The 13,337-nt window shown below is 58.0% G+C and overlaps 1 protein-coding gene across 11 annotated transcripts in view; it reads right to left on the bottom strand.

The window, feature by feature from the left end:
- The window catches only part of MYO18A (myosin XVIIIA), a 95,503-nt gene that overhangs the window by 5,714 nt on the left and 76,452 nt on the right, over positions 1-13,337 (bottom strand). For 4 of the 11 annotated variants that reach the window (XM_067714587.1, XM_067714592.1, XM_067714594.1 and 1 more), the window contains 9 exons: positions 13,159-13,263; positions 12,745-12,891; positions 12,268-12,381; positions 10,791-10,907; positions 10,519-10,602; positions 9,948-10,085; positions 7,676-7,861; positions 7,150-7,289; positions 2,817-2,939 (listed from right to left, as the gene is read on the bottom strand). In XM_067714587.1, coding sequence (XP_067570688.1) covers positions 2,817-2,939; positions 7,150-7,289; positions 7,676-7,861; positions 9,948-10,085; positions 10,519-10,602; positions 10,791-10,907; positions 12,268-12,381; positions 12,745-12,891; positions 13,159-13,263 — 1,154 coding nt within the window. Of the gene's footprint in view, positions 1-242; positions 1,517-2,816; positions 2,940-6,320; positions 6,366-7,149; positions 7,290-7,675; positions 7,862-9,947; positions 10,086-10,518; positions 10,603-10,790; positions 10,908-10,960; positions 11,375-12,267; positions 12,382-12,744; positions 12,892-13,154; positions 13,264-13,337 lie in introns of those variants that run through there. The other 7 variants (XM_067714586.1, XM_067714590.1, XM_067714588.1 and 4 more) reach the window with 5 other exon arrangements.

The following is a 13,337-nucleotide window of genomic DNA, read 5'->3' as shown; positions in this document are numbered from 1 at the left end:
TTAGGACTTGATAAGTCGGAGAGGTGACGGACATCACCAGCGAGTTCAGCTGATTGGGCTCAGGGCTCAGAATGACTAATCAGCTCAGCTGGCCCCCGCTCTCTGAGGTAGCCAGGAGGCTCTCCGAGGCCAGGCCTGCCCGCGAGGAATGCAGGAAGGGGCCTGGGTGGTGGCGGGTGGGACGTTAGTTCACACCAAGCGGCACACACCATGCTCTGCACTCCACGCCAGGTGCTACCTACTGCACTAGTCGCTCTCGGGACGGTACAGGTACCGCATCATCAGGCTGTCCACCTCTTTCTTGCGCTTCTTCTCCTCCTTCCGAGACTGTCGGCGCGCCTGCCCAGCCTCCTTGTCCTCCGCAGCCGGGCCCTTCTTCACGCTCGAGCAGCTGTGGCCTGAGACAGTGGAGCCACTGGATGTCGATGAGGAGGACTCAGACTCCGTCTCTGTTCTCTTCCTTCTCGATTTGGACTTCTTCTTGCTTTTTCGAGAGCTCCCCTTCTTCCGCCGCCTGTGCTCCGAGGAATCTTCGGAGCTGGAGCTGGAGCTGCTCGTTCTCTTGCTCCGGCTCTTCCGGCTGCTGCGGGACCGAGAGACGTCCGCAGCAGAGGCTGAGCGGCGGATGCTGGTGGCTCGTGCCGGGGCGTCCAGTTGGGCGCTCCGGGTACTTTGGATGCTCTTCCGGTCATCCTCCTCAGAGTCAGGCTCCAGGCTGCTCCGGTGGAACGGGACGGGCTTGTAGCTCAAGACCTCATGGATGGCAGCCTCCAGGTCTGGGTCTAGGTAGGAGTGACGGCTGATGGGGCGGACACTGGAGTCGAGAGACTCGTCCGTGGCGGAGGCGGAGATGCGGGGCTGGGGTGGCACCGACAGACTGCGGGCCAGGGATGGGTAGCTATACTGTGAGCGGGCCTCACTCAAGGCCACACTGGCTCCATCGTCCCAATCGTCCAGGCAGCTCCGGCCCAGGGACAGGTGGGAATCGGGGCTCTCCCGGCTGAGGGCTGAGACCCGGCCCAAGGAAGGGCTGAGGGTCCTTGACAGGCTGTCGAGCCTCGAGGTGCTGCGGCGGGAACCGGGGGAGCCTGACAGCGAGAAGCTCATGGAGGAGCAGGCCCCATCCTCGCCGGAGCCACGCTGTGTGGCCGAGGAGGCCCGGCTGACGGCCGCAGAGATGGCCGAGGCCCGGTCAAAGTCTGAGCCCCACGGCTTCTCCAGCCCCCGGCTAGAGCAGCCCCTGACCCCGGAGAAGACGGAGCCACATTCCTCAGGCTCCTCGGACTTCCTGCCCAGGCCCGGCTCCTCCCTGGGGCCCCCGCGGGCCTTCCGGGAGGGCCTCTCGGGGGAGGCTGGCCGCTCGCTCAGGGTGGTGAAGAGCGAATCCTCATCCCCAGTGCCCCCGATGGAGTCCTTCAGGGTGAGCCGCTTCCGATAGCTCAGGGAGCTCAGCACAGAGGCCGGCCTCTCCTCCACCCCCTTGCCCTCCTTCCCCAGGGTGTTGAGGGCAGCTCTGCTGTGCGGGGGTGAGGCCAGGGAGGAGAGAACCAGGAGTGGATTAGCAGCAGCAGAGAGAGAATGAGAGAGAGAAACAAGCATTAAACATAGAGAATAAAGACACCGGGGGAGGGAGAAGGGAGGAGAACTTGGCAGCAGCCCTGGCAAAGTGGCCGTGAGAGCGTCGGAGGAAATGAAGCAAAATAATTTGCGTCAGTGAAAATAGCTTCATGGAGAATGTCATGTAAATTAGACTATTGTTCTGTTTCATCACTTTTTCCCCTCGCAAACGTTTAGTTCAATTTATTTCATTGTCAACTACCTGGAGCCTGGTGCCGGGCCCTGGTGAACGGCAGTGGGGCGGGGAAGGTGGCATTATCTGCAATAACAAAATGTTGTTTGGCCGAGTAAATTAAACCAATTAGAGGGGGCTGCTGGGTGCTTGCGGTGAGGGGCTGGACTTGGGAAGGGGCCTCAGGGGAGCTGGAGAAGGAGAGGGATTACTTTTTCTACCCAGCTCACCCAGTGCTCTCTGGGAGGAGTGGAAAGGCGAGCCCTGGGGGATCAGGACGGCTCTGAATTGGGAGGGCGGAGTCAGCAGGGAAGTGGCCACGGGAGGGGTGGGAGCAGAGGACCCCGGCTGGCCCGTAGGTGAGGGATGGGAATTGGAGACCTGGATTTCAGGGGTAGCTAGCTGCCTGTGTGATCAGAAGACTGTGACTGGGCTGGAAAAGAGGGGAGCAAGTTCCCCCAGTGGATGGGTGTTAGCAGAAAGCATGGTGGAGGGTGAGTGAAGAGACCAGAAGAAGAAGAGAATGGGCAGAGAAAGACAGAAATGTGTCTGTAGCTGTGACAGGGAAGTCAGGGGAACTGGGGCCTTTTCTGCTGCTATTCCTACTAAGACCTCAGAGGTCCACAGCCAGCCCGGACTGGCCTTGTCCAGGGTGTGGGATCCAGAGTCCCCCCTGCGCCCCATTTCAGTCTTGATTCCAAGGGCCCAAACCGTCAGGTAGTTCGTTCAACATCTGTTGAATGAGTAAGTGGGGATGAAGTTAAACCTACACCAAACCAAAGCCCTGAAGCCCGGTAGGAAAACATTACCTCGGAAAATTAAGGGTGCCGCAGACCCTGACTAAGAAGAAACCAGGCCTCCTGTGCTCACCCCATGTGCCAGGGGCAGGCCTGGGCCCCTCATGCACATACCAGGCAAGAGAGAGACGCAGGTGGCGTGAGGCCCACCCTCTTTGGGATCAAGGCGCTGCTCATCCATCCCTGGGGCACGAGGTGGCCTTTCCTCCCACCTAAGGCCACACGCTCACCTAGAACTCTTCAAGCTGCCATCATCGGAAGCCGCCTTGGAAGGCCCCTTGTTTTTGGACAACCATGACTTGACCCCGTCGACCCGGTCCTCCAGCTCTGAGTCCACATCTGAGTCCCCCTCGCTGTGGGATGAGGAGCAGAAAGGTAGGCAAGGCTGGGAAGAGGTGATCACCTGGTGGCCCAGGAGGCAGCACCAAAGTGGCAAAGCAAGTTTGTCTTGGGTGGGGGTGGGATGCAGGGCGGCATGCGCATCAGTGAGTCAGAGAGAACAAGAGAAGTTAGACGGAGGAGCGCACCATCCACAAGGGCCCTGCCCCGCTCAGCAGGCCACATTGTGTGACAGCCACCGAGGAGACCCTGAGGAGCACGGAGGCATCTCCACCCCACTTTCTGTGACAGGCTGCTGTGCAGCCAACCAATCCAGTGAGAACGACAGGGAGACCGTCCCTTCATCGATTACAGCTAAATGGCTTTTGGTTAAAAAGAGGAGTCCTGGGCCCTTCAGCTCCTCCCTGAGGCCTATTCTGCTGTTCTTGTCTGCCTGTTCCCAAAAATGTGGCTACAGCTGCTGCCACTTTCCATGCCTTTGCTGCAAGAGCTGGGCTGCTGGTGATGGAACGGAGAATAGAAGGGCTTCGTTATGACTTCACGTGAGCTTGAACCCGGAGTCTCCTGAGCTGATGCAGTGCCAACTCGGGCACTACAGGCCATATCGCAGACCCATCCTGCGACTCCCCTTGGCCCTTAAGAAACAGAAAGGACAAGGCAGGGACCGCAGCATTTCCCGAGGGGTTCGTAAGAGATTCAAGCTGCACCTGGAGATCCAGTGGGGCCCAGAAATCCCAGACAAGAGCTCTGTCTCTCCCAGTCTCCTCTTCCACCCTCAGGAAGCCTCCAGCTCTTGCTCCCCCAGGGCTTTTTTCTGGCCAAGCTGGCCTGAGCCCTCTCGACTTGCAAGAAAGCCCAAAGGAGTCAAATTCTGAGGCTGGAATCACGGTGACCTCCTCGCACAGCAGCAGGGGCTTGGAGATATAGCTTCTGAGTGAGACTGCTTCTAGAATTCTGCAAGATGTCTGCTCACCACGTTCCCTGCTATGGATATGCTAGGATTGCTCCTTGATATAAATCTCCTTTCATCTGTGTCAACAGGAGCAGCCCCATTCCTGATTTATGTTCTTGAATAAATAGCCACACAGGTGTGCACGCGTGCGCGCACGTGCGTGCGGGTATGTATGCGCGCGCGCGCGCGCACACACACACACACACACACACACACAAGAAGCCACCAGGCTCTGTTCTGGGGGTGAGACAGCATGACTCGTGGGGAGGGGAATAAAGAAGCACATTTTATGGGCTTCCGTCAAATACAGAATTATAACAAAGACCAGGCTGGCTGATGCCCCGGTTAAACGGGAGTTTAGCAGACAGCCCCGAAACGGCTAATGCAAGCCCTGTGCCTGTTCGAGCCTGGCAGATTTACTATGGTGCACAGGCCCTGTGGAACGCCAGTACCACCTGACTTATACACCCGTGCAAAAAACCTCCTTCTCTAGCTTCAAAGCCTGTAATTTATCACCGCTGTTCATAACCATACTGATTGTCATTAGAAAGGAGGTGCTGTATGCATTGCAAAATCTATGTCTACATGTTAAAAGCGTTTCTGTATAAATCTCCCTTAATACTGTGCTGTTTACTGCTTTCATTAGGGTTATGGCAACAACAACTGTATCTCTAAGTAAATCGAAACATTATTTTTCTGGCTGCCTTAGCACACTCGCTCAATAACCTGGAGCAGGGGCCCAGAGCTGCTGAGGAAAAGACCCCCTCTGCCGTCAGCAGGAACCCGGCTAGGACTGCAGGCCCTGTGTGCCTGCATGAGTGCACGCTGGTGTGTGTGCGCGCGTGTGCAGTGGTTTAGAATATGATCTGAAATGCGCATTTTGTCAGTCCTCGAAGCTCCTCCAGCCCAAGGATGGCAGGGCTGGAACACACAGGGGACAGACAGTCATGGGCCCAGAATATGAATTTGCCTCCTGACATTCAGAGCAGCGAATGGGTTGAGAAGCTGGCCTGCCCGCCCTTGCCTTTCCTTTAGTTTCAATCCTATAGAGAATGTTTGGATTCTTTTCCTTAAATAATCAGGCCCGTAAACAAACTCCAGGGGCAGGCAGGCTCGGGGGGCAGTTGAAATTTTAAATGGTCGGAATTAAACCTCGCGTCAAATACAATTTATGTCCAGGCTCATGTGCTATTAGTTAACTGGGAGCTGAATCCCGGGGGAACAAACAAACGGAGACAGAACGGCAGGGGATATTAACTGCGTGTGACAACCGGGCTCCAGCGGCCCTCTGTCACTGTTACACACTATTACATTTATCATTAGCTCTCACGGAGTCCTTTGCGCTGCTGCCAGCCCATCCTGGCCAGGGGAGGAGGCCTGCCAGGCAAGAGAGAGTGGGGGAGGAAACCCAAAGCGGCGCTAGAACAACCACCTCCAAAGACCAGCCCTGTCGGACCTGAAGGAGGACAACCCCGATCTGCCTGAGGGCCCGCACATCTGCCCCAGCTGCCCAGCTCCCACCCAGAAAGAAGGAAACGGACAGGGGGTGGATTTACTGGGCTTCCCGCCACCTGACTGACAGCAGCACAAATGCCTGGGGCCTCCTTCTGCCCAAGGTGCCTGCGGAGAGTAAAGTAAACACATCTGGCTGTGTTCCCTTCCCCTGCCTGGATGCTTTCTCCCAACAAGTAACTGTTAGACGCCCCTCACCTTCTACCCTTGTCTGCCAAAAGAAGGTGGCGGACCTTTCAAAATGAAACATACCCACTTCTTTCAGGCAGCTCAGGCTCCAAAGGAGCCCAAGGAAGGGGAGAAATCCAGCCCAAACAGACTTTTCCCCAGAGAAAGAGGCCGGGAAGCGGCTACACTTGGTTTCTGATGGGGCAGAGGCGGAGGCTCATGAAGGCAGGCTGTGGGTACCACCCAATGAGGCTGAGCTCTCCTTTCTTTTTTTTTTTTTTTTTGCTGTACGCGGGACTCTCACTGCTGTGGCCTCTCCCGCTGCGGAGCACAGGCTCCGGACGCGCAGGCTCAGAGGCCATGGCTCACGGGCCCAGCCGCTCCACGGCATGTGGGATCTTCCCGGACCGGGGCACGAACCCGTGTCCCCTGCATCGGCAGGCAGACCCCCAACCACTGCGCCACCAGGGAAGCGCGTGAGCTCTCCTTTCTGACAGAGCCCCCAACCTGCCGACCAAGGATGTGGGGGCCAGTGAGCCTTCCAGGTGGAGTGCACCCTTGTTGCCTGCGCTCTACAGGGCGCGGCCTGCCCCCTCGCCTCCCTTGGGACAGAGTGAGCCGTGTTAGCATGAGGGACTAGCTCAGAGGAGGAGAGGAGGCTGTGTGTCCACATGCGACATGCAGCAGGGCGGGAGCCCAGGGTTAGGGGGAGGTTAGACACCACGCGAGGAGAGGCAGAGAGCGCGTGCGCTCCAGTCCTCACGGTTTATTCTTTCTTTTCTGATACTTTGTCACCATGTCCTGCAAACTGGAAACAGAAAGAAAATGGTGGGCAAGGGGGCCGGAAGAACACAGAAAAGTCAACCAAGGTGGACCCCTCAGCCGAGGACCCCTCCTTCCTCAGCAAGACGAGGCTCTGGCTGGCTGAGACCAGGAGGTGGGACAGTGCTGTCCTCAGAGGGAGGTCCAGGCCGCCTGGGGCACCACTCCCCTGCCCTAAAGGAGCAGGCTCCCCGGGCCTCCCAGGAGCAGGATGGGGCCTCGGCCTTCAGGTGGGATGGGGGCAAGTCTTGGGGGGTCTGCTCAGGGCAGCCTTGGGAGCTTCTCCAGGGTCTGATCCCACCCCCACTGCCAGTCTGCCTGCCTCGAGACTTCCTCCTCGGCCTAAGACTACAAATCTCTATGCTAAACCATTCCCTGGGTGGGTCTTACGTGAGGAAAGCTCTGGCACGGTAACAGGGCACCAGGGCCCTTAAATCTCTGCTCTCCCCAGAGTGGGGCAGGTGCCATCAGAAATGCAGCTAAACGGGGGAATAACTCATCTTCAACGGGCAGAGCTGGAGAGCCAGGTCCCTGGGAGGCCTGGGGAGAAGGACAGGGAGGAAGTGGCGGGAGGGGGGGGGTCTCACCCGGGCAGCAGCTGTCCAGCCCTCAGCTGCTGCAGGACAGGGTCCATGCTGGGGTCTGGCAATGAGGGGAGGGTGGGCTGGAGGCTCAGTGGTGGGGAGACCCAGACTGCAGCTGTTCCACATGGTCTGGAGGCAGTCAAGAGGGCCTCCGAGCCGGCCACGGTTGCCATAGAGGCCCCTCACCTGTTGATGAGGTCCTCGTTCTCATCACTCTCCATCTCGTCCTCAATGGCGGCCTGCAGGTCCCCGATGCGCTTGAACGCCAGTTTCAGATCAGCCTGCAGGCTCTGGTTAGCAGCTTCCAGACTCTCCAGATCCATCTCCTAGGAGGGAGAGGGGGCAGTCCAGTCCACAGGAGGGCTAGTCTCTCGCCCAGCTGCCCCAGAAAAGGCCGGCTTCCAGTCTCCCTGGGCCAGGCAGCAGCGACGTGGGTGCCGCTGAGAACCTGCAGAGCTTTGTCTGCTCTGCTGTTGCTGGGCTGTTGAGGCCTGGCCTTGCCTGATGGAGACTCCGGTACCACCCTTGGCCCCTGGCCTGCCCTGAGGCTTTGTGGGCTGTGTTCTTGACATGTTCTCTTCCCTCTAATTCTGGTTTAGAATTAAACCATGCTTTCTTTGCAGCCCACCTCCACAAGCCCACGGGTGAGGTGTGTGCTTAGCAGCTTCTCAGAGGGCCGCCAGCCTCAGGCCTCGTGGGTAGGGGGCATTACCAGTTCATGCTTCTTGCGGCTCGCCTCGGCCTCCTTTCTGGCAAGCTCGCCCATCTCCTCCTTGGTGTCCCGGAGCTGCCGCTGTAGCCGCTTGTTCTGCTCCTTCTCCCGGTTCTCGGCCGCCGTGCGCTGATCCCGTTCCTCAGTCAGCTTCTCCATGTTCTCCTTGAGCCGGCCGGCCAGGTTCTGGACAGGGAGGTGGGAAGAGGGACCCATCAGCCAGGCAGAGAGCGGGGTGTGGCAGAGCTCCAGAGTCAGGAGGCCCGGGTCCAGCTCCGGCTGCCCCGCTCACTGGCTAGGTGGGCAAGCCACGAAAGCCCTCGGAGGCGACGTCCTTTGTCCTTCTGTGAAAAAGGGAGAATAACACCTATTCCCCAGGGGTCTTTTAAGGCCCGAATAAAGTAATGCATGTGAAGGGGCTCCGGAAGATGAAAAGTGCTATTATCATCATTATCACCACCTAGGTCGGAGGAGAGCTCTGGCTAGAGTCTGGGCCTGTCCACACTGATGCCGTGTGCGGGGCCTCCACGGGCAGCAGGGTTTCCCTCAGAGACCCTAAACCCAGAAACTCCAAAAGCTAGGGCCTGTGCTCAGAAGTAAATGGCTTTACTGAGAATTCTGGATGAGGAGGAGACTCAACAGTTGTCACATGCCAAACACAAAGCCATTCCTCTAAGCCTGATGAATCTCTCTTTCCCCCGAAACGTGAACACATTTTTCCCTTCTGCGCCATAGGACGCTGAGCAAAAAAAGCCCCGGAGATTGGGGCAGAGCGTGAGGGAAGAACGCTGCTTCTGGTTCTAGTCCTTGCTTCTACCACTGACTGGCCGTGGGGTCGCCACTCTCAGCCCCCAGTCTCTATGTCTCTAAAATAAGGCTACATCTCTAAGGGCTGTATGTGTTTAGCATTCTGTGCATCTAAACCACGGTACTGCCTTTCTGAGCAGAAGGGAAAATGAGAGAGTTGAGGAAAGGGACTGGGGCCCATGAGCAAAGGAGGCAAGTGCAGCAGGTCTGTCCTATTTTACATCCACCAGACCAGTGGCCTCCTCTGCCCCTTGATAGCTTCGGGGCCTTAGGCAACCTACTTAACCCTTCCTGTGTGTAAAACGTGGATCAAAATATTACCAAGGCAGAAGGTGGACTATTACTAAGTCTCCTTCACTCTCTCTAGCTCGCCGGAGGACTGTGACCCTGTCCTGGGAGGTCCAGCCATATTTTCTTCGAAGGTCAAGGGTACTAATGCCCTCCGAGGCCCACTGCCAGCTCCATAGTCACCTATTTCCATCCCCACCCTCTCTCCTGCTCCACCGACTCAGGGGTTAACGGGGAGGTGGCAGGGATGTCCCTCAGCACCCACCCATGAACATACTTCTCATGAAGGCCTGTCAGTGCTCAGACAGATGTCTACATGCTTGGGATGGAGGAGGAGAACTTAAAATAGGATGAGAGGGGTGGAAACCCGGAGAGGTCATTCTGCTGGCCTCTTTCTTCCTACCTGCTCTGCTGGAGAGGGAGGGGCCGGAGCACGCTGGCTTCAGGAGAGTGGAACCGAAAGGATTAAATGCGGAGGTTGGAGATTACAGTTGGGAGGAAGGAGGGGTGGAAAGGGAAGATGGAGGTGAACAGAAAAAGGAGAAGGGTCGAAGGGAAGAGGGTGAAAAGTAGAGGGAGAGGACAAATGGGATGGGGAGAAAGGAAGAAATAGGTCAGGGTAAGAAAGGGAATGAGACTGGGGAGAAAATAAACAGAGGGAGAAGAAAAAATGGGGCCAAAATGGAGGAAAATGAAGAGGGAAGGAGAAAAGGCAGAGAATGCAAGCATGGGAAGAACTGAGGAAAAAAGGGAATAAAAAACGGGAGGGAGAGAAAGAGCGAGCGGAGAGGCGAGAGGACAGACTCCAGCCCTTGCAGAAGTGGCGCCACCCGCTGCATATTTACGACCCTGCCCGAGAGCGAGGGAGGGGACCGGCGGGGGGAGTGCACGGTGGAGGAAAACATGAAGACGAAAAGCTAAGCTGCTCTGGTCCCTTGGCAGAAGGCAAGCACAGGGTCAGAATGTAAAGCGGGCTGGCTCCGCGGTGCCCAGAGAGCAGGCCTGGCGAGCGGGGGAGAAGGCACCCGCCCCGTCAGCTGGCCCGGCAGCTTGGCAGAGGCCTCCGTGGAGCAGAGTGGCTGCGGGCCTGCCGGGCCCTGCTGAGCATGCGTGGCTCCAGCCGCTGGGGCCGCTCAGCCCTGCCTGCTGAGGACTGGACGGGGAAGTGTGCACCCACCTCTAGCCGCTTCACTTGGGTCCTTTCGAACTCCAGGCGTGTCTCCAGCTCCCGGATCTTAGCTTCCTGCCTGCTCACCAGGGACCTGTCCACCATGGACTGCTCCAGGAACTCCACTTGGCTCTGGAGGGCTTGTAGCTGCGGGGTTGGGGGGGGGGGCAGGAAGGGAAGAAAGAACTGAGCCTGGAAAGGGAAGGGGCAGGTTCTCTCTCTCCCTACCCCCCAGCAAGATCACCATGGTGACTAGAAGGCTGAGGGAGGGAGGGATGCACAGGGAGGTGGAAGGATGGGGCCCCGAGCCAGGGGCATTCCCCACCCGGCCCTGCGCGGGCACAGATTTTGCCCTTTGGAGAGAAAAGAGAAAGCTAAGGACCAGAGAGGGCATAGAAATGTGAAATGAGGCAGCTGAAGCCGTCTGCTATGGCGACACGGCTGCAAGCCTAGGCCTCTGCGCTTGCTGACGCTGACTGACGGCAGAGAGAAGCACGTGCTCGCCTGTGAGCTTGGGAGTTGGTCCCCCACACAGTGACCCTGGCACCCTCTCTCTGCCAAGGGAGACCCTGGTCCCCACCTTCTCCTGTAGCTCTTGCTTCTCTTTGTTGGCTTCTTCTAGCTGAGCCTGGAGATCATTCATCTGAGCCAGATCCCGGGAGGCCTGGGAAAGGAGAGGGTGCGAAGCAGGATCCCCCATGAGCACCAAATCCATCCCACCCCACCCCTCACTGAGGCCAGGGCACACAGGCACCATGACCCCCCCGAAGAAGAGGCTGTGCCAGGGACCTAGAGGAGGACCAGGGGACGGTGCTTCTGCAGGGTGCGGTGGGGCACTCCTGGGCAGGGTACCTGAGCCACGGCTGCCTTGTGCTTCTTCATCAGCTCATTCATGTCCTCCTGATCCTCCTCCAGCCGGCTCTGCATCTCATTCTTCTCACGCTGAAGGCGGCTCAGCTGCTCCTCCAGCTGGACAGAGGCGAAGACAGATCAGAGAGCATCAGGCCTGGCCTGCCTGATGGCCCTTGGTGGAAAGACTGAACCTCCCTAGGCCTCCTCCAATGGGACGGGGTGATGATAGGGCCAGGTCCACCCGCTGGAGGAGGTTCCAGGACCAATGATGCTCAGGGAACTGCCTGTCCTGCTGTGGGCCAGGGAGCTGAGGGAAAAGGGCTGTCTCTGCAGCTCAGGCAGACCCTGGGCTAAATGACAGCTGCTTTCTGACAGCTCTTTGGAGGCTAATGAGAAGGCAGAAAAGGTCTGTCCAGAACCAACGACCCATCATCCTAGCACTAGCGTTCAGGCCCTAACCTGTGCGCACTCTGCCCCCTTCAGGCCACAAGGAAGGACCCCTCAAATCTGTGAAACTCTCCTGGCATGTTTCTCCTGGGACTGCCTGCTCCCTGGCCATCCAGCGCCCACAGCCAAGTCCACTCCTGGCGGGGGGAGGAGAAGAGACAGCCAACAGCAGCTTCAGGAAATGAATGAATCTATTAGCCTGTAATTCCAAACCAAAATGACTGCGCTGGCTCCTTCTCTGCCCCATCCATCTTGTTACCGGGACGTGGGGAGCTGCGGAAGACTCCGCCAAGAAATTTATTAACTCGGATTTAAATAAAATGGTAATTTTATAACAGCCCTTTTTAACACAATTAAGGAATTTGAATTACTCACCTGAAAACTGCTGAGGAGCATAAATGTCACGGGGATAAATCAAGCCAGGAGATTGGCATCTCTCAGCAGTCAGGTGACTGGCTGGGGGGCCAGGGAGCCCAGAGCCAAGCCCAGCCTCCTCCCCTGCCCCATTCCCCGCCTGAGGAGGTACCGATGGCCGTATCCCAGTAATGAGCTTTCGGCCGATGGATGGGCCGTGGGAGAGGTGGGGAATTAAAAGCGAGGCATTAAATAAGCGCTCTAATTAGCTGCCGCTTGGGCTTGTCAGTGGGCTGGCCAGGGGCAGGGGAGGGAAACGGAGCCATCCCATCTTCTTATCGGTGCTTCTGCTAATCTCTAGGTACCTGTTTACATCCCTCAGCCACATTTGCTGCCTTTATTTATGGTGTCGGGGCCTGTGGCCAAGCGCCCACAGACAGGTGGTTAAACAGGGAGATGGGCCCTTGCTGGCTCCCTCCTCCACCTCACCCCCTCCCAGGCCTCTGCTCTGAGTGGGGAGAGGCAGAGGAGGGGAGGCCCGCTCTTGCCGCAGAAAGCCCTGGCGTGAAGGGACCGGGCTGGGGAATGAGCCCTGTTTGGGGTAAAAGCAGCCACTGTCACAGCTCCATTCTCCCTCAGCCCCCCGAATCTGGCCCGGCACACCCCGCATCCTCACCGCCGTCTTGGCTTTGGCGATGTCGTCAATCTGCAGGTGCAGGTCTTCGATCTCCACCTCCATTGCTTTGCGCGCTTTCACGGCTGCTGCACAGGTGAACTCTGACTCCTCCAGCTGGACAGAGAGCCACCCCCGCCCCAGGGAGAGACGTCAGCCATTCCCTGGGGGCAGGAGGGCTGTGCAGGAGGCTCGCAGGGGAGAGAGAACCCAGGAGCTCTCCTTCTCCCCTGTTTACTTCAGACCCCAGGGCTGTGATGTGTTGTGTGTGTACCGGCATCTCCTCCCGTGACAGGGGTGGTGGATGCTGAGCCCGTCCATACCATCCGGGGCTTGACAGTCATGCATATCGCATGCGCAGACCCTGGGGAGTCTGGCTTCTCCCCACTTCCCTGTCACCTCCCTTCCCGAGGACTCAAGAACCACTGACAGGGGCAGGAGGGAGAGAGAGAAAGCTGACGGCTTCCTGTCTGCAGGTACCTGGTTCTTCAGCTGGGCGATCTCCCTCTTGCTGGGTGCGTTGTTCTTCAGGTGGTCCAGCATGATCTGAGCATCTGCCAGCAGGGCCTTGGTGCGTTTCAGGTCCTTCCGGAGCCGCTTCTCTGACTCAAAGTCTCGCTGGTTCACCTGGGTGGACACCAGAAGCTGGGGCTCTGGGCTCTGCCCCGGGGCCTCCTCCTGTCTTCCCCAAGCCCACTCCTCACCCTACCCTCACTCTCAGAGATGCCTAATGAGCAATGACAGAGGAAGTGCCAGGATTATGCCAGCTGGTGAGAAACCCCAGTGTGCAGGGGATGTGATCACCCATCCCACAGGTGATGACAGCGGGCCCTACGGAACCAGCACCCCTCCTGTTCCCAGCTCTCCCTGCGGCAGCCAGCAGTCTCCACTCACCTGGTCACTGAGCGTGGCCACCTTGTTCTCCAGCTCCCGCTTTTCCCGCAGCACCTTCTGCTTGTCCTCATACTCCTCCTCGAGCTGTACTTCCATTTGCTTTAACTGGGAACAGGGGCCCGTTCGTCCCTTCAGTGTCTGGTGCCAGCTAGCCCCTTCCCTGCTGGATCCTCCCACCC

This window comes from Pseudorca crassidens, chromosome 19 (genome assembly GCF_039906515.1).
Source record: "Pseudorca crassidens isolate mPseCra1 chromosome 19, mPseCra1.hap1, whole genome shotgun sequence".
Lineage (NCBI taxonomy): Eukaryota > Metazoa > Chordata > Mammalia > Artiodactyla > Delphinidae > Pseudorca > Pseudorca crassidens.
The sequence above is the reverse complement of the archived record's forward strand: the minus strand, read 5'-3'. Positions and strand labels throughout refer to the sequence as shown.